The sequence below is a fragment of the Euprymna scolopes genome, chromosome 38 (assembly GCF_053919585.1).
Source record: "Euprymna scolopes isolate OS-2025 chromosome 38, ASM5391958v1, whole genome shotgun sequence".
In the NCBI taxonomy this organism is placed as follows: Eukaryota; Metazoa; Mollusca; class Cephalopoda; order Sepiida; family Sepiolidae; genus Euprymna; species Euprymna scolopes.
The window spans coordinates 61729977-61749807 of NC_136519.1; the positions used below are offsets into that span (position 1 = coordinate 61729977).

General features: G+C 39.7%; 1 protein-coding gene across 3 annotated transcripts in view; it reads left to right on the forward strand.

Annotated features, from left to right (window-relative positions):
• The window catches only part of LOC145263170 (uncharacterized), a 361981-nt gene that overhangs the window by 134554 nt on the left and 207596 nt on the right, over positions 1-19831 (forward strand). The window contains exon 1 of one of the 3 annotated variants that reach the window (XM_080120204.1): positions 13929-15147. The exons of the other annotated variants lie outside the window; for them this stretch is intronic. Coding sequence (XP_079976330.1) covers positions 15085-15147 — 63 coding nt within the window. The 5' untranslated portion in view covers positions 13929-15084. Of the gene's footprint in view, positions 1-13928; positions 15148-19831 lie in introns of those variants that run through there. 3 annotated transcript variants of the gene reach the window in all.

The following is a 19831-nucleotide window of genomic DNA, read 5'->3' on the forward strand; positions in this document are numbered from 1 at the left end:
AAATTGCTATCCAGTCTTTTAGTATTGTTCCAGCTACTGTCGCTGCCGATGTGTCTTTCACGGGTATGGCTGTTGGCCATCTGCTGAACCTGTCGACTATGGTGAGAATGTGGGTGTGTCCTTTTGAGGGCGGTAATGGCCCCACCAAGTCAACATGGATATTGGTGAACCTGGCATCAGGCGCACTGAAAGTGCCCAGCGGTGACTTTGTGTGCCTGTGTATTTTATTTTTCTGACAGGATACACACGTCTTGGTCCAATTTCGAATATCTGCATTCATATTCGGCCAAACAAAGTGGTCTGTTATTATTTTTATGGTGGCTCGTTTGCCTGGATGCGACATATTGTGAAAATGTAGAAAAACATGTCGTCTGATGCTTGGCTGTATGTATGGACACGGTTGTTCTTTTGCTGTATCACAATAAAGTGTTGTTACACTAAAAGGTACGGGCATTTCCTTCAGTTGCAAAGACGTTTTCTGTTGTACGTCAGTGAGTGTCTTGTCCGTCTTTTGTTCTTGTGCAATTAATTCCATAGTTAACGAACTGGAATTTAGTGAAGTTATTGCAGCTCGTGATAATGCGTCCGCCACAATGTTTTCTTGCCCCTTGACGTATCTGATGTCTGTGGAATATTGGGCAATATAATCAAGGTGTCTGATTTCTCTTGGACCATATTTATCTACATGCGTATGCAGTGCATATGTTAACGGTTTATGGTCGGTGTAAATACAGAAGTTTCTTCCTTCTAACAGATGTCTAAAATGTTTAATTGACAAATAAATTGCTAATAGTTCCCTTGAAAAGGTACTGTACTTTGTCTGTGTCTTGCTCAGTTTGGCTGAGAAAAACGATATAGGGGTCATTGTATCCCCTGTCAGTTGATGTATAACTGCTCCTACAGCTATGTCTGACGCGTCTGTTGTAAGTGTAAGCTTCGATTCTTCGCTGTCCTTAATATAATTCAATTTTGTGAAATTGACTAAGGCAGTTTTAGCTTGATGGAAAGCTTTTAAAGCTGATCCGTCCAGTTTTGATTGTTGGTTTTTCGTTTTGTTCTTCAATAATGACGTTAACGGTGCAAGGATTGTGGAACAGTTGGGTAAAAATCGTCTGTAGTAATTAATTATACCTATGAAGCGACGAACTTGTCTAACAGACGTAGGTTGTGGAAAATCCGTAATGGCGCTTACTTTCTCGGGTAATGGTGATATACCATCCTTATCAATTGAATGTCCAAGGAAGTTTACTTCTTGCTGACTGAAAATACATTTGTCCAAGTTTATTTTTAAACCGTAATGGGACAGTTTTTGAAAAACTTGTTCCAAGTGTTGTTTATGTTCGTCGAGGTTTCTACTAGCAATTAGGACATTGTCCACGTAAGCGAATACGAATGGAAGGTCCCTAAAAACCTCGTCTATTAACCTTTGGAAGGTTTGACAAGCGTTCCTAAGTCCGAATGGCATTCTGACGAATTCGTAAAGTCCAAATGGTGTGGTCAGTGCTGTTTTATGGATATCTTCATCCGCCACCGGTATTTGGTAATACGCTTTTACTAAATCCAGTTTGGAAAATACCGTGGCATTTTGCAGTCCGATTGCAAAATCGTGAATGTGTGGGATAGGGTATCTATCCGGTACAGTTTGTGCATTTAATCTCCTGAAATCGCCGCATGGACGCCATGTTGTCGCGTCTGCTTTCTGTACCATGTGTAGAGGAGATGACCACGCACTTTTGGAAGGTCGGATAATTCCTTGTTGCAACATACGTTGAAATTCGTCCTTTGCGATCTTGTACTTATCCGGCTTCAGACGTCTGGGTGTGGCGTAGACGGGTTGTCTATTCATTTTAATATAATGCTTTGCATTATGTTTAATATTATCCGTGACTTTGAATGGCTGAGTAAGTTGTGGGTATTTTTGAAACAGCCGACGAATGTACGTCTCTTCAGGTAAGGCAAAACTAATCCCAGTAGACTGGTATCTTGTGGTGATACCTTTAATTACGATTTTTGTTTGGTTATCAGTCAGTGTGCGACTAGTCATGTCTACCGATAGATTAAACCGTGCTAGGAAATCTGCTCCTATTATTGGTGTCGTCACGTTGGCTATGGTAAAAATCCACGGAAATGTGCTGCGCAGGCCGAGATTGACGTCTAAATATTTTTCACCGTATGTCGGTATTTGTGTGCCATTAGCTGCTTGGAGGTGGTAAGGCTGTGGAATAGCTTTTTGTTTACGTAGAGGTGGTATCACGCTGATTTCAGCTCCAGTGTCTATTAAGAAATTATATCCATGATTATTATCACGAATAAAAAATAGACGACCTTTAGTGGAAAATCCAGCGACAGTCGTCGTCTCTACTGGCCGGAATATTCGTTTCCCTGATTCTTGTTTTTAAAAGAATAAGGATAAGTGCAACGCCGAGCTTGTGTGCCGAATTTTTTGTGGTAAAAACAGATTTCGTCTGCTCGTTCCCGTGTGTTGCTTCGACCTCTACTAAGACTTCGTTTTCGGTAGTCCGATCGTTTATTAACTGAGTAACGATGGTTTATTTGTATTAATTCCTGCACTTGTCGAGTGGGATTTTCGACCGTCATTTTTAATCCCGATATATCGTCGTCGCACGTCTGTTTCTGCTGTGCTTGTGCTGAGTTTACTTTGCGGTGCCTCAGATTTTCATGGATTCGATCTGCCATATCGGCGAGTTTTTCAATATTTGTCTCTTCCGTTGTGGGTGCTAGGATTTGTACTGTTGTGTCTGGAAGTTTATCCAGCCACAGACTTCTCATTATATTTTCGGATATTTTGTTGTCCCCTAGCAATGTACGCATGTATCGCAAAAGTTGTGACGGAGTGCGATCTCCCAATTCTACTTGGGTGAAAAGATTGCGTAACCTTGTTTCGTTTGGAAAGCCTGTCCGTCGTAAGATGGCCTCCTTAAGTTCGTCATATGGATTGTCTTCAGGCACATTCTCCAATAAATCCGCCACCTCTTCGACGACGTCTGCCGGGAGTTTTTCCACCAAGTAGCAGTATTTGGTTCATTGAGACGTTATCCGCTTTGCGTCGAAAAGGGCCTGGATTTGGATAAACCAGGTCTTTATGTTCGTAGGATTAAATGCTGGTATATTTACCGTTAACGTTGCCAGAGGTTTTTCAACACAGGAAGGTTCCATGTTTGTTTTCTTCGCTCAAAAGTGATTTCAAAGCCTTTAAACTGTCAACTGACTTTTTCCGATGACGTGGAGCTTGAAATTGTGGTAAAAAAAAAATTGTCGCTTTTTCCGCTGAGTCATGGTTGTTTAATAGTTTATAAGATTCCGTTGTGCATATGATTTCTGCGTCGGGTCACCAACTTGTGGGGGTCGCCTGGCCTTTTTTTTGGGAACATGCTTCCTCCACAAATAATAAAAATAAAAATAAGAAATCTTATGTGCAACACAAATGGAGGTTTATTTCCGGAATAGAAATAACAAACGATAACAAGTTAAAACATAGTTCTCAATATTTCAGTCTTTTTTTTGAGTTCATATGAAAGATGGAGAGTCTCTTTTTTGTGTTCTTTGAATGTTCAAATTTGTAACATTGACAATATTAATGTTCGTCTGTTAAAAGAGAGTATTAATGCGCGGAGCAGTGGAAATGAAATAATTGATGTTTGCACGCGTGGTAAGTCCATATGAGAAAGCGTTGAATGAGTCGGAAGAGTTTAAAGAGACGAAAGAATGCTCGAAAGGCTGAGAGACTAAAGAGATAGATTTTGTGTTTGTGCATGTTTATATTCGATTTGATCGGCTCCAAACGAGCTCTAGAAAATCAGTTTTAAAATGTGTCCTAGGAGGAATTCCATTGGATGGAAGACATCACATGGGGTGCTTTCAACTAGGTCCGCACCTTTGGTATATAAAGGTCACGCCGGAATTTGCATGGGTGTCATTTTTCATTTTTTTAACGCGCCAAAACAATCAATTGCACTGCACGCCTAAATTGTATTTAACGATTTTAAATTTGAATATTAAACTGTGCCAACTGGCACAAGACTCCTCGGGCGCCAGGACTCTTGCAACATTATTCGCCAGCTGTCATCCGTGTTCTGTGAAAGAGGTGCGCCCGATGAAGTCCTGACGGACAATGACCCAGCCTTTTGCAGCCATCAGATGAGGCAGTTCTAACAAGAATGGGGTGTGCGGCTGTGGCTGCGGCTTAGATGCGCTTATGTGCCTTCTGGCAATGGTATAGCTGAGAGAAGCCATCGCAGCATCAAAACAATTGCAGCCAGGAAGCAGTGCACCATCGCAGAAGCTGTGTACTGGTATAATCTCATGCCAAAGGATGGCGTCTCTCCAGGAACGGCGCCTGCAAACGCAATCTATCAGTACCGTGTCCGAGAAAAAGGAATCCACCCCGATACAACTGTGGCCACTGAGATAGAACGGAATCGATATGCCAAAGGGGATGCTGTCTGGGTGAAGCTGCCAGGAAACCGATGTACTGACAAGTATAAACGAGGCACAGTGACCGATGTGGTGAGTCAGCAGTGTGTCCAGGTTGATGGCGTACCTCGTCACATTAGGGACCTACGGCCGGCGACACATGTACCACCTCCAGTGAACGATGAGAGTGATTCTGACTCTGAGACGAGTGGGCCATCGCTTTGGTTTGCACCATCCCTATCAAGCAGTGACTCTGATATCAGTAACCTCCACGGAGATGAAGCCTTCCCCGACCATCAGGCGGTGGATGAGAGCGCACGCGAAGACGAGAGCAGCACTGTCCCCCTTCGTATAAGCACCCGATAGTGGCGATCACCACCCCCCTGTTGTCTCTGTGATCGTGAGATCAGGGGGGAGTGTGGAGAAAGTGGCTACTAAGAATCAAGATGGCGCCCGCATGCGTTTATGTGGAAAAAAGTCTCGTGGAATCTCGGGGAATCTCGGAGAATCTCGTACCCTGATTCCATAAATAACGAGAAGAAAAAAGCGGGAAGAGAGACGAGTTTGAGTCACAAAAACGAACGGACGTGTGTAAAAGAAGAGGTAGAAGAAAAGAGTGTGGTGAACGAAACAAACAACGACTCGGTTGAAAGTAGAGTTGTAACGAACACATATTAACCCCCAAAAATGCGAGTTTGGAGTTTTTTCACTTTCGTTTCTCAGCCATTTAATCGACAAAGAAGGTATCCGTCCCCTTCCAGAGAAAGTCGAATCTATAGTCGATTACCAAGCTCCCACTTCACTTCGTAAACTTCGAGAGTTCCTCGGTTTAATTAATTTCTATCGACGTTTCGTGCCCCATTGTGCTGAAATCGTGCAGCCATTAACCAACATACTCAGAAATAAAAACAAAAAAAATGAGACGATTACATTAAGCGAAACGGAATTACGTTCCTTTGATAAGGTCAAGCAGGCATTAACAGAAGCGACAATGTTGGGGTTTCCCCGTCCAGATGCACCCCTAGCTTATTCCGTCAATGCATCCGACGTTGGCATTGGAGGTGTACTGCAATAATTAGTGAATAATACTTGGCAACCACTAGCTTTTTTCTCAAGGCGTCTTTAGCATGCTGAAACCAAATACAGCACTTTCAGCAGGGAACTTTTGGCTGCATACTGCGCAGTTAAACACTTTCGTTACATGGAAGGATCCACTTTCATGCTTTTTACGGATCACAAGCTGTTATCGCATGCTTTGCTTGCCAAGTCCGGAAAACACTCACCCAGGGAAGCTCGCCATTTGGATTTCATATCACAATTTACTGCGGATATCAAGTATATCAGAGGGAAGGAGAACATAGTTGCAGATGCATTGTCGAGAATGCACATCGATGCCATTCAAGCGATTGACGAGATCGACCTCCACCAGATCGCCATCGACCAACGGGATGACGAAGAACTAAATCGCTTACGTCACTCCGAAAATCTAACTTTCAAGCAAGTCCCAGTACCTTGTTCCAACGAGACGATATGGTGCGATGTTTCGAACGGTCATGAACGCCCCTATGTACCCCTTAAGCATAGGCGAGCTGTCTTCTTTCAATTACACAACTTGTCACATCCTGGCATTCATTCCACGCAGAAGCTGGTGACTTCTCGTTTCATCTGGACAGCCATTAACCAAGACGTTTGCGAATGGACCAAGAGTTGTGTCCCTTGCCAGAAATCGAAAGTACAGAGGCATATTAAAAGTCCCCTTGCTACCTTCGCAACCCCTGAGGCACGATTTCAACACGTTCACATAGATTTAGTGGGTCCACTCCCACATTCGAAAAACTGTACATACTTATTGACTTGGATCGACAGATTCTCTAGATGGCCTGAAGCCATCCCCATCGCAGATATTTCCGCAGAAACTGTTGCCCGAGCCCTGGTTACACAACCGATAGGGGCAGACAATTCGATTCCTATCTTTTTTCTGAGTTGTCTCGCCTACTGGGAAGCAAACACATAAGGACTACCTCGTACCACTCGGCGGCAAATGGCATGATCAAGCGTCTGCACCGTCAGTTGAAAGCAGCTATTAGAGCACATTCCGACCCTAACAGGTGGACAGAGTACCTCCCCTTCATTCTATTAGGCATCAGATCCACCATAAAAGCAGATATTGGCTTTACGTCTGCCGAAATGATTTACGGAACAACGCTGACTCTCCCTGGACAGATGGTCGCACCGACCACTCCTACACGCATGCCTGACCCAACAAGTTATACCTCTCGTGTGAGGGAATACTTGGCGAAACCTTTTAACGTTGCCCCGAGAACACAGAACACACGCACTCATGTCCCCAAAGACATACAATCGTGAACTCATGTGTTTGTTCGGAGCGATGGAGGCACAGCTCAACTGCAAACACCGTATTCCGGTCCCTTTAAGGTATTGAAACGCTACTCAAAGTTCTTCGTTATCGACATTGATGGAAGACGAGATACAGTCAGTGTTGATTGCCTGAAGAAAGCTATTCTGGATGACGATGTGCTAGCACGCAAACGGACACAAAACACTGCAGTTCAGAACGGAAACTTCGATTCACCAGTAATTACAACTTCTACCAGATCGGGCAGATCAGTGCAACGTCCTCACCGATTTGCTGTGTATACCCAGTGACTTTTCCACTTTCTTTTGTTCGACATACTGTCTAGTAGGGGGGTATGTAGCGTCTACCCCGGAACTAATTTTGACAGTGACATTGAACATTTACCGGAGAGCTCCAAAAAAAGACAAAAAAAAGCCGTGGCGCTAAATTTGAGGAGTTTCTCGCTCTCTTTTTGCTCGCGAACACCGGAGGAGTAATACGCATTACTGCCACGCTCTGTCGCTCGTGCGCGACACACCCTTTGCCGGTTCCAATGGTGAAACCACACAAAAAAAAAAGAAAAACATTCTTCTTATCTATTCACTCCGCTCCTTACCCGAACGGCTTTTCTAAAGAAAATTAATTTATCGTTTCTTTCCAACTTAACGCCAGTCGAGAAGGATTTCTTCTTCTTTTTTTTCGGACTCAAAATAAACACGAGTGTGATACACCAGGGCAAATAAATTTACACCTCTTATAACAAGCCAGGTCTGATTATTTGTTTTTAATTAATTTTTCTAAATATTTGTTTTCTTATTAATGTTTTTGAAAAATTAATTTTAAGTGAGCTGTTTGTTGTTTTGCCCAGCGAGCACCTCACTTCACTGGGAATATCCAAGTTCACCATGGGAGAGAATCCACTTAGATTATGTGGGTCCATTTTTGGGGCACATGTTTTTGATAGTAGTGGATGCTCATTCAAAGTGGACTGAAATATGCATAATGAAATCATCTTCTGCTATGAGCACAATTGAGAAATTGAGAGGGAGCTTCGCAACACATGGACTGCCAGTATTAATCGTGAGTGACAATGATCCCTGTTTTACAAGTGAAGAATTCAAAACATTCATGAATGCCAATGGAATTCGGCACATTTTCACAGCTCCTTACCATCCTTCCTCAAATGGTCAAGCCGAATGCAAGTGTACGTACCTTCAAGGAAGCACTTAAAAGGATGGAAACGGACTCCAAGGCAACACTTGAAACCAAAGTGAACAGATTTTTATTCACTTATAGGGTAACTCCCACCTCATCAACTGGGGTTTCTCCTGCTGAGCTGATGTTCAAACGACAGTTAAGAACGGCGTTTCATTTGGCAAAGCCAGATGCATACAGGGCTCTGAATGTGAAAAATAAAATGGAAAGGGGGGGGGCAAAGTAATGGTACCACTCCGTGAATTTAAAGTAGCCAATCCTGTACTTGTGCGTAACTATGGATCTACTCAACGATGGATTGAAGGTACCATTACCAGACAGTTGGGAGCAGTGAGTTTTGAAGTGGAAACCGGTAGAGGGCTAGTAAGGAAACATGCGGACCAGCTTGTGAAACTCCCATCACTGGCAGCAGTGAAACTACCACCTGAGATACAAGCAGATAACACTGCAGAGAATTTTGAGAATTCCGGCACACCTGAAGTTCCCGAGGAAAGTTTAGTACCTGAGAGCAGGCAGATGGAAGAAGTTGCAGTTGTGACATTGAACATTCACCGGAGAGCTCCAAAAAAAGACAAAAAAAAGCAGTGGTAGGAAAATCGACATCACCATCCTCTCGCAGGTCAGGACATATTCGGAGACCACCAAAAAAATTTGAAGACTGTTTGTGATCCGGAGTAAGATTGAAGGGATGTAATATATTCGACAGAGTTATCTCCCTTACACTCCAATGAAACTATTGATGCTCTTTATCACTAGAGAGTGTAACAGTCTTTTACAGTGTTTTTTGTAAATAAAGTGAGCGTGCAATGGCCATTTTGTTTCGGCACGTACTAACAGCTCATTCATGTTCATTTTGTCTTGCATGTTGTTATTCATGTGCAGTGTTAATGTTGATACATTTTAGGCTTTATGTAGATTAAGCGACTGATAGCTTTTTTAATCAAAAGCAAAGCTACGTTCGTCCCGTTCCTATTTTCAGAGTAGATATGACCAGCTTGTTATGGATTCTTGAGATAATGCAGGCATAACCCATGATTTAAGCTAGTTATTTCCATAATTGTATATTTAAAATTTCTTCCTTAGAAACAAAACTTTAGATTATCTTAAATTCTATTTGCCCAAAGAATTTTTTTTTTCTTTTGTTGTTGGGAGAATGCTGAAACTTTAATGAAGAAATAATTTTTAATGTATATATATATATATATATATATATATATATATATATATATATATATATATTATACACATATTCAACATCTTGACATTTAGTGAAAGGGAAGCACTCTTTGACAGGCCTTTTTCAGGCCACTTGTCTCTTTCCCCTTCCATCATCATCATCATTGTCATAATTCCTTTCCGGTGGTCTCCTCCTCTGCCCCTATGGAGCGAGAAGGTGATGAAGGAAGGATCTTTGCCCGCTTTCGTCAATTCGAGTATAGCCAGCCTTAGAAGTGGAAGCTAGCTTTGCTCTCCGTCAAAAAATGTTTTGCCGTTAAATATAATGTTCCTGATTTTTTTCTTTAGAGAAAGACGTTTGTTTGGAATTCCATTGATAGTTACTAAACTTTCAACGTAATTTCATTCCGAGTTATTATCAGGTGACAGGGCCTTACCAATTGGAAAATTATTCTCAAAAAGGCCAACAGTAGAAACCGGTTGTGTTTTGGGTAGTTTTTCTGTAAAAGACAGAAATTAATTTCGCCAGCCTGACTGACAAGAAGACGAGCAGATTATTAGCACATGTGACCCCCAAAAGAGATCATCTTGGAAGACAGTTCAATCGAAGTTTCCTTCATAGAACATTTTTATTTTAGATGAAAAAAAACATTACTATCAGATATGTAGTAAAAATTTAGAAGGCTGTTACAATGCAAGGAATGAAATATAGTCATTGTTGGTAAAAGTAGACGAGAACAAGTGGCGATTTACAAATCAATAAGTACATACATATATGTTTATATATACATATATTTATTCAATTGTATATGTATATATAAACATATTGATTTGTAAATCGCCACTTATTGATTTGTAAATCGCCACTTGTTCTCGTCTTCTCTTACCAACAATGACTATATTTCATTCCTCGCATTGTGACAGCCTTCTAAATCTCTTTTACACACCTATCCCACACAATGCTTCAAGCAAACTATACATCAATCCTATTACTATCAGAATTTATCCTTTGTAAGGAAGACACAACATTCTGGACTCTATCTGGGAATACAGACGTAAAAATTATTTTATTTGTACCCATAAAGCCTACCAAAACGGCTTTATGGTTTTCTTTAATCTCCTTTGAATTTAAAGGAATCTGACCCTTCACAAAGGAAAAATATTAAAAAAGTGACTTTGTGGTTCCCATTCAAGGAAAAAAACATTTTGTTAAAAGAAAGACCGCACTTAAAAGAAGGACTAAAAAGAACTATTTTCTATTTTTTGTATGTTCTTTTTCAGCCTTTCAAGTAAGAAATGTTGTTTTCTTGTAGTTGTTTTTTATTTTAAATTTTTCTTTAAGGGTTTTTTAAATCCTAGATCGGGAAAATAAAAGCAACCATAACATTTTATTTGAATAAAATTAGGATCATTTTAATCACATTTTGGGTTTTTAATTCATTTGCTCATTTCTTTAGCCATGTTACCATGGAAAACGGATTTTGATAACGTTTCCAAAATTCTGTCAAAATATAAAAATATATGTGTGTAAGAATAAAGAAAAAAAACATCGAAATTCAGCAAAGGTTTGTCCAAACAAATTATTTTATATTCTATCTGGTCACGGAAAAATGTGAGATTCTCACACGTTTAACTCTAAGACAGTGGCAAAAATAAAACAGTATAACAAAGGCCTACCTTAAAATTCAATACAAATTTTATTAGTTTCTCAGTTGCAAAAAAAGGAATGCTCTTTTTGCCACTGAAATAGAGTTGGTATCACCCTCGAAAGGTCTTTTATCTTCAACAGGAACTGGATACAGGTTCATCTATCTTCAAAGATTGGTGATTATAACCGTTTGGAAGGGTTGGTATGATGCCTTCTGTAGATGGGTTCGATTTTTGATCACAATCATCATCAAGAAGTTCATAAATAAAGTTCATGAACTGAATTATTATTATTAACAGGTCTTAAGTTCTGACCTTAAAAGAAGTCTCTGTTGGACATATAACTCATGAATACTGATTTTAAGATTTAATGAGATGCTTTTTTTCAAACAATATTACCTTCACTATTATCAGTGATTTTTTTTTCTTAAAGAGGCTGGGCCCTTTTTATAATCAATAGATTTAAGGTTAGACCCGATCATCATATTGGGTTTTTTAGTTACTTCGCTTAGGAAGAAAAGGAAATGAAGGAACGAGAGATACTGTTAACAAGAGAAACTATTCTTTGTTTTTTAATTTACCCCTTCCTCCTCTTTTTTTTTTATTGATTTAAGGCGATCATTTTAGCAAGAACCAAATAAATAAATGAATATCAGCATCTTGAAAACTTAGAATTAAAACAGCATAAAATTTTATTTTTTGTGACATTTTATCCACACAATTCGGACAAAGCCACTCACCCATGGTCTCCTGCTGACTAACCCCGACACAACTGAAATGATACCATGTATCACATGAGTCACAGCACATCATGGGCGCTGATCCGTCATTAATGACTGAACAAGCCAGGCAGAAGAAGGGGTTCCCTTCTTCCACAAATTCTACTCGGGCAGATTCAGAATCACCTTTTACTTCCAAGGGAAAAATATGCTTTAGTGATTGGAATTGCTCACACCCTTCCCTCAATACCCAGGTCGAGCAAACTTTACCATTATTACCAACAATTAGTCTAAGTATTTTGTCTAAACTCCAGGAGGGTCAAGACTTATTCAGAGATTTCATAAGCACAATCTCGCCTATGGACACCTTCGGGGGACAGTCATCCCTTATATTAGTATCGACTACCCTAAGCAATAACAAATAGTCGTTATGCCAAATACTTTTAAATTTGTTAATAAATTTGTTCCTCAGTTCAAGAGAATGTAGAAGTGCAGTTCTGTTAGGTGTATCTGGACACAGCTCTTCTGTTGACAACAGCCTGCTTCTCCTCAGCAAAAGTACAGAGCACAGCCTTTGAATCACCAATAGTGGACTGGTGGATATATTATATATATCCCCCAGTCGTACAAAATATGAGAAATGATTTGAATTGGGAAAGGAAAAATGAATTGCTTTAAGGAAGGAACGAACAACGCATTTACTTGAATTAAACGAACTAGGGTTTATTTTGTGAAGAAACAAGTGAAAGAAAAGGGTACAACACGTGTTCATGTCCGCGTTTGTCTCTCGCTGTTTACTGGTGAGGAGGAAAATCTGTTGTAGTATAGAGAGAGAGAAAATGAGAAAATGTCAATCGAGGCCATGGAGAGAGAAAGCATATAAAGTGTACATACCGTCTGTTAGCTCGTGCCCCATACATAGTCGCAGGGGATGTGACGCGAGCGAGCATGCGCCTCCTGAAAGGGAGGCGGCTGGTTAGCCGAACCTCTCAGCTCGAGAGCTGGTCTGAAAAAGGAAGATGCTGCTTATTGCTCTTGCTTTTATACTTGTTTCCGGTGGTCTTTTGCGCATGTGTGGATTTCCTTTGAAAGGGGAAGTGACGTTGTCCTTGTGTGTGTACGTGTGTGTGAGTATATGTGCGTACGTTAGCGTGTGTGTGTATACATGTGAATGTGAGTGTATATACGCGAACGTGAATATATGTACGTGTGTGGACGTGCGCACGTATATTTGTGTGCGCGTATGTATATGACAAGTAATATAGCTTGAGATGTGAACGCATATTTTTGTGTGAGACTAGCAAAGGCTCCCACAACCTTGTTTAGGATGACAGACAAGATCACCTGGATACACTCGAGGTTGAAACTCTAGCACATGATAGACTTCATCATCATCTGCCAACAAGACATCAGTGACGTCCATGTGACCTGTGCCATGAAAAGAGCTGAGTGCTAGACTGATCACAGAACAAGTCTTACATAAAGTGGCTGTGAATGACCCGCACAAGAAATTGATGGACAGACTAAAATGGTGAGGCTCATAGAGCTGCTTCCAATTGTGAAGAGGCTCGATGCAAGAAGCTCACTGCTGCCAGAGAGCAGTTTCCCCAACAACTGACTTCCAGCGCCCCCCCCCTGTTCCAGACTATGTGGCTTTAGGCTGGGACTGCAGAGCCACTTCTGTATTCATAGATGAGATGCAAAATGATAACGTCATCATCTGATTCGATGGACAATCAACACATTTATCCCCCTCAGTATGCACACTGCAGCAAAGTTAGGCATGAGGTCAATTCATAAGAGCAAATACAGCTCCTCCCACCAAGCGGGTGCAAAATTTGTTCTAATCAAATCCGTTGGCCATAACTGGTATAGCTGCTCCAAGCGATCGTTGATAAACCAACCAATCCTCTCTGAATGAAAGGTAAATGGCTTCTTAGGACCGAATAGAAGAACCATACTTTGCTTCGATCAAAATGTGAAGCCCAGCAAGGATATATATTTAATAGCAAAGTGAATGAAAATAAATGAAATTTCCTTTGACTCTCTCTTTATTTTAAAAGGTTAAAAAAAAAAATCACCTGCAAGTTTCTAAAGTAAAACAGCAAAACTGTGTTCAGTGTAAATGGACTTTGAGTCTGTTTGCGTTCGAGGCTGGGGTTGAGCATACCGATAGGATGATACCGGTATTTCTATTCCCAGCCTTCCTCTTTTTACTTGGAAAAATAGATTCCCCAACATTGATTTGACTAACTTTGCCACTTAGCGTGTAGGAGGGTGGGGGTGCAAATAAATACAAGCATTTTTAGAAGTAATCATCACGGAAATAGTTTCTAGTGTTATTGAGACATGCTACCTTTTTTTTTTTTTTTTCCCCCGTATCCACTGCTTCTAAATCACCCGCCGCTTCTTGTCTCTTCCTAGCAACCGTCATATCACTTACTACTACTATTACGAAGCTCTTATGTAAAACCGAATGAATCTGAAGAATAAACGCTTTCCAGCAATCTCGCCAATTTTACTATTATTAATTCTTAATCTGATAAAGTAATCTGATATATTTAAAAAGAACTAAAACGTGTCACGTTGATGACGGCTGTCATTTACCGTCTTGTGACGATCATCATACAGGGACAAAAAATGCCAGCATTCTTTGCGAAGAACCAAAACATTAAGAAAATATTCAATTATTTCGGCATCATTTCTAAAAAAAAAATGAGTATTTAATGTTTAGTTAGTAATTATGATACCAAAAATGTACTTAACAAAATTTAACATTTTAAAATAGATTTAAAAAAAAAAAAAAAAAAAACTACTTTTCATCCGAAATTTATTTGAGCCAGCTAAAATTACGTTGAATCCATTAAACGGTTTTAACTTTATTTTTCGGTTTAAAAAGCGCAACATTTTGGCTATTTTTTTAATTTAAATTATTTGCAAAATCTGAAAACCAAAAAGGGATGTTTTATGATTATTTTTATTTGTAGAAAAAAAATGATTCAAAATTGTTAATTCTATTTCGAAATCATTTTTTAAAAATATTTCTAAATTTCTAGTTGGTAAAAAACAATGAGGTTTTTAATAAGTAAAAAAAAACTAACTCCCTTTTTCTTTTTTGATTTATTCGAATCTATTTTATTATTTGCATAAAATATTTTTTAAATTAAAAAATGACCTATAAACTATTTCTTATGTAAGATTTTACTATTATTATTTTGATAAAATATTTTTATTCATTTTTTTTTTTTTTTTTTTTGCCAAATTATCCTTTTTAATGTTATTGAAAATAAAATAGTTAGTAATTTTTATTTAAAAATTAAATTATCTTTATTTTGGAAATTCTTTATTAATCCAATTTTAATAGATAACAATATATTTTCTTTTCTTTTATAAGTCTGCCGAAATATCTTAATCTAAAAGAAAAACTACAAACTAATTCAAATCGGCAACGTAGCTTTATTTAAACGTTTAAAGAGAGACACAAGTAAAACGAAATAATTAAAAAAAAAAAAAAACACTGAACCAAGAAAGTACAACATGGCGTTGTTGCGTTCCGTATCTTTCAAGTTTGTTTGCGCCTCTTGTACTTTTCTTCATCTGGTAAGTAAACAAAATGTTTTATTTATATATACAAATTAACTAATGGATTACCATAATGTCTCAGTAAAATACTGTTACACCGAAAACGATCATACAAAATGAAAGTTGAGTTCTTGAAACAGAAAACGGAGATCACTGATTTTTATTTACATTGTTGACGTGTATCTTTTTTATTTGTACATTGTTGCTTTTTCTTTCTTGTTTGTATTTTAAGTTAATTTATTGTTTATATCATTTTTTTTTTATAACCTACGTTTTATTTTTTGTAGGAATTTTTGTAGATATTTGGAATATTTGTGTGTGGCAAACAAAACATTGTAGTCGCATTAAACTCTGTAAGTTTCACACTCCACCCTGGTCGTATGATTGATTACACAAGTAACAGTAAGGGACAGTTATTTATCCTAGCACTCCATTAGAATGAGATAGCAGTCACCCCCTCTCCCAATTGTCAAACATATTTAGGTATGCATGCATCATTGTGAAATGAGGCAGCAAAGCTCGGTCCTGTTTCTCTTCTACTCTTAAACAAGGTGCTAATGCTACTTGCATTGAAGTCTGGTTCGCATGATCCATTATTCTTTAATGCGGTGTCACCATTATTGTCCATTGGAAATGCTGAACTGAGCAATAGATGCATTGCATGTCTCCTCGTGCCAAAGCATGCCCTCAATGACTGTCAACTGTGAATTTGGTACTGTGGCTGTTTCTAAATTTTGAAAAACTTGTGTAGGTTCTCAACTGATTAGTGTTAAAAAGTGGCAATCGTTGTAGTGAGTGTTATCAATGCTGAGTTGAAACTGCGTCCCCCTTTTTGTACCATGCCAAGATCCCTTGGTAACTGACGGGTTCACAACATAAATTCTGTTCATTTGAATCTAGCATGAATGCAGCAAATTGGCTGGTGCAGACAAAGACATCTGCCATAACAGAATCACTCTTTCATGTAACAAGTCATCTTACTGTACAATGACACCTCTTTACAATACTATTTCCAAATGGTCTGTAATACAGCCTGTGTAAAATTCCATTCATGAATTGTTGACTGCAGAAACTACTATCATTATTGGCAGGAGCTTGGCTGAGAGGTTAGATTTGATGTGATCTCTCTGGCTTTGAAAATGGCTCTTGATACTGATGGAGCCATCATTAATGACGCAAACGCATGTTAACAGTGGCCCAGAAAAGAACACACTGTTAATATGTTGAGAATACTTGTACTCAAGTGAAAAGACAAGGTTTTATACATAAAACTCCCTTTGCATATATGACCAATTGTTGTAAGTAAAACAAATACTGTATATCCTTTAAATAAGGTTTTTATTAGCACAAAAGAACGATATGTCGGGTCCGACGTCAACACTATAAAGTAACATGGCGGACACTACTAGAGTAGTATACGGAGCTAGTGCTTCGTCAGGGAGAGTGCTATTGGGAAGTTTTGTATCCATACGAAACACAATACAACATTCTCCCCTCCATTAAATTAGAAAGTTCCTGCCGTGGGTGGAAAGTTCATTCAAGGTGGGTTGATCACAACCAATGCAAGGAATGTAGTTTAATAGTTCAGGTTCGCAATGTTATAACTCACTAATTCAGCCAGCACAAGGAGTGCAATTTAATAGTTCTGATGCGGAAAATAAATTTAATCAAGATTCACTTAACTCTATAATCAAAAATTCAACTTATCTGGTGGTCTTCTACTACGTTTCTGACCGTCGCAAAACAGGTGGTTCTACAGGTGGGGGTGAATTTTCCTCTTGCTGATCTGCTGGTGTATCATTCCAGTTTTCCGAGTAATGTGAGTGATCGGTGAATTGAAAGTCTTTCAATGGGGCCAAGTCATGTGTAGATACAGTCATCTGCCTACTCTCGTTAGATCGAACAAAGGCATAATGGGGGTTAGCATCTAGAAGTTCAACCTTATCAACCAGAGGTTCATGTTTAGTTAACCAGTTGTGTCTCCGCATTAAAACAAAACCAGATTCAGTCATCCAAGATGGTACTGCTGTCCCGGACACTGATCTTCTTGGGTGTTTAAACAGGCGCTCATGAGGTGTCTCATTTGTGGCTGTGGATATTAAAAATGGAATGGAGGGAGTCTGCTAAAACCTCTTCTCGGTGTTCAGTTGTAGTAAAAAAATCAAAAAAAAAAAAAAAAAATCGTGCAAACCTTTTACGCCCGCTTCAGAGAGTGAAAGAAGAAAGAAGAAGAAGAGAATGGCCACTGCGTCTATTTATAGACTAGAGATCATGGGAAGAGTATGCAAATAACTTTGGACGGTTTTGTCCTATAAAAAGCCTGTATTTGGGAGAGAGGGTGTCTTTTTTGTTTGGCAGAAGCAATTGCTGTCAGAAGTGCATTGGACTGCAGGATTGAAGAGTGAAGATTGAGTTGTGGGGTCATTGTATTTAACCACAAGCTATTCCGACCAAGAACAGATCATGGAATCTGGGATGTTGAGATTGGGAAAAGATGTGATACCACCTTTTAGTGGAGAAGGTGATGTAGTCGGATGGATAAAGAAAGTAAAACTGGTGTGCCAGACCTTGCCAGTTTTATTCCACTTTTTTTGCAGGGAGATGCACTCGCTCTCTATCTTGAGATGAATAATGCAGAACAAGAAGGTGCAGAACTGATAGAGATGAGACTCGTGACCGCCTTCACTGAGGAGCCTTTTGAGGCATACGAAAAACTGCAATGATTCAAGTGGGCAGGAGAATCGGTGGATGTTTATGCTAATAAAATCAAAAGATTGGCTGGACTGGCGGGATATCTGGGAAGAGGGCTGGAACATAAAGCCAAACTGGCATTCATAACTGGATTCCCAGACGATGTATCTGTGGCATTACAGCAGCTACCGAACATAGAGAGAATGGATGTCAGCAAACTGATACCGACTGCACGGCTTTTAGTCAGCAAAAGGGTCGTAGAAACTCGGACATTGGCCGTAAGTGCGCAAACTAATGAGACTAATAAGGGAAAGAAAGAATCAAGCCTTCAGTGCTTTAGATGTCAAGGACCGCACCTAAAAAAAGATTGCACAGAGATCCCTAGGGCCAGGGCAACATGCTACAATTGTGGAAAATTTGGCCACATTGCGAGATATTGTCCTCAGATTCAGGGAAACGGGCAAGGGGGAGCTTCTGCGCCGCAAGCTACCCTAGCAATGAAATGAAGGCGCGATACTGGCCTCTTCCTATAATAGAAGTAGAGGTGAATGATTCTGTAATGACTGCACTTGTCGATACTGGGTGCACCACTACTTTAATCAATTCCAAACTTTTGAAGGGATATGGAAGGAGTGGTACAGTGAAAGCAGTTGATGGGAGGAATATAGAATGTAAAGGAGCCAGACAAGTGGAGATAAAAGTCTGTGGAATGCACGTAAAGGTGAGGGCAATCTTGATGAATCACATCGTTGATGGGATCGACGTCATAATTGGAATGGACGTGATTAATGAGTTGGGAGGTGTAACTATAAAGAAAGCCAAAGTGAAGTTTGGAGATATACAATGTGCCGAATGTTTGCAAAAATCGAGGATAAAGACTTTGAAGCAAACTTCGATGGAGATAAATGGACAGTAAGATGGACATGGAAGGGAGAGCCTCCAGTATTGCAGAACAAAGTCCAATATTATAAAAACTCTCTGGAAGGCGATAAGAAATTAGAATTCGAGAAAGAGGTGGAAAGATGGATATCGGATGGTATTCTGTTACCATGGAAAAGAGAAAGAAAAGGCGTGTTGCCATTGATGGCAGTATTTCAGGCCACAAAAAGGAAAGTTAGGCCAGTGTTCGACTTTCGTGAGTTGAACCGTTTTGTGGCGTGTCATACAGGGAGCGATATAATAGATGTATGTGATGAAAAGATAAAGTGGAGACAGTTGGTAGGAGGGACCGCAATAGTGGACCTTAAGTCTGCCTACCTGCAACTACATATGGCAAAGGAACTATGGCAGTACCAGCTGGTCTGTTATAAAGGAAAAACCTATTGCCTAACACGATTAGGATTCGGACTTAATGTCGCACCAAAGATTATGGCAGCCATTTTAAAAACAGTATTAAAGAAAGGAAGTAGGACGAAAGAGGCCACTGATTCATACATTGATGATATAATGGTAGACGTAACGAAAATATCGACACAGGAAGTTGTGGAACATTTGAAGGGGTTTGGGTTAGCAGCAAAATCTCCGGAATCCCTGGACGGAGGAGCGGCACTGGGCCTTAAGCTTATGAAAAATAAGATGGGTGCACTAATGTTCAGGAGAGGCAACGAGATCCCAGAGATAGGAGGAGAAATTAGTAGGTGGGAGCTATTTTCGATCTGTGGTAAATTATTGGGGCACTATCCAATTGCTGGATGGCTGCGATTAGCATGCAGTTATGTGAAAAGAAGAGCAAATGGAATGGATTGGGAAGAAAAAGTTGATTGCAGAACCATGAAAGTGATGCAGGAGGTTCTAGCTGAGGTGAAAAAAGAAGACCCTGTTAATGGCGCTTGGCACATACCTGAAGTGAGCACAGGAGTCGTGTGGTGTGATGCAAGCAATGTTGCAACTGGCGTGGTTGTCGAGATTGGCGGTGTGGTGGCGGAAGATGCAACTTGGCTGAGGAAAAGTGATGACTTTAATCACATTAACATAGCTGAATTAGATGCTGTTCTAAAGGGTGTCAATTTAG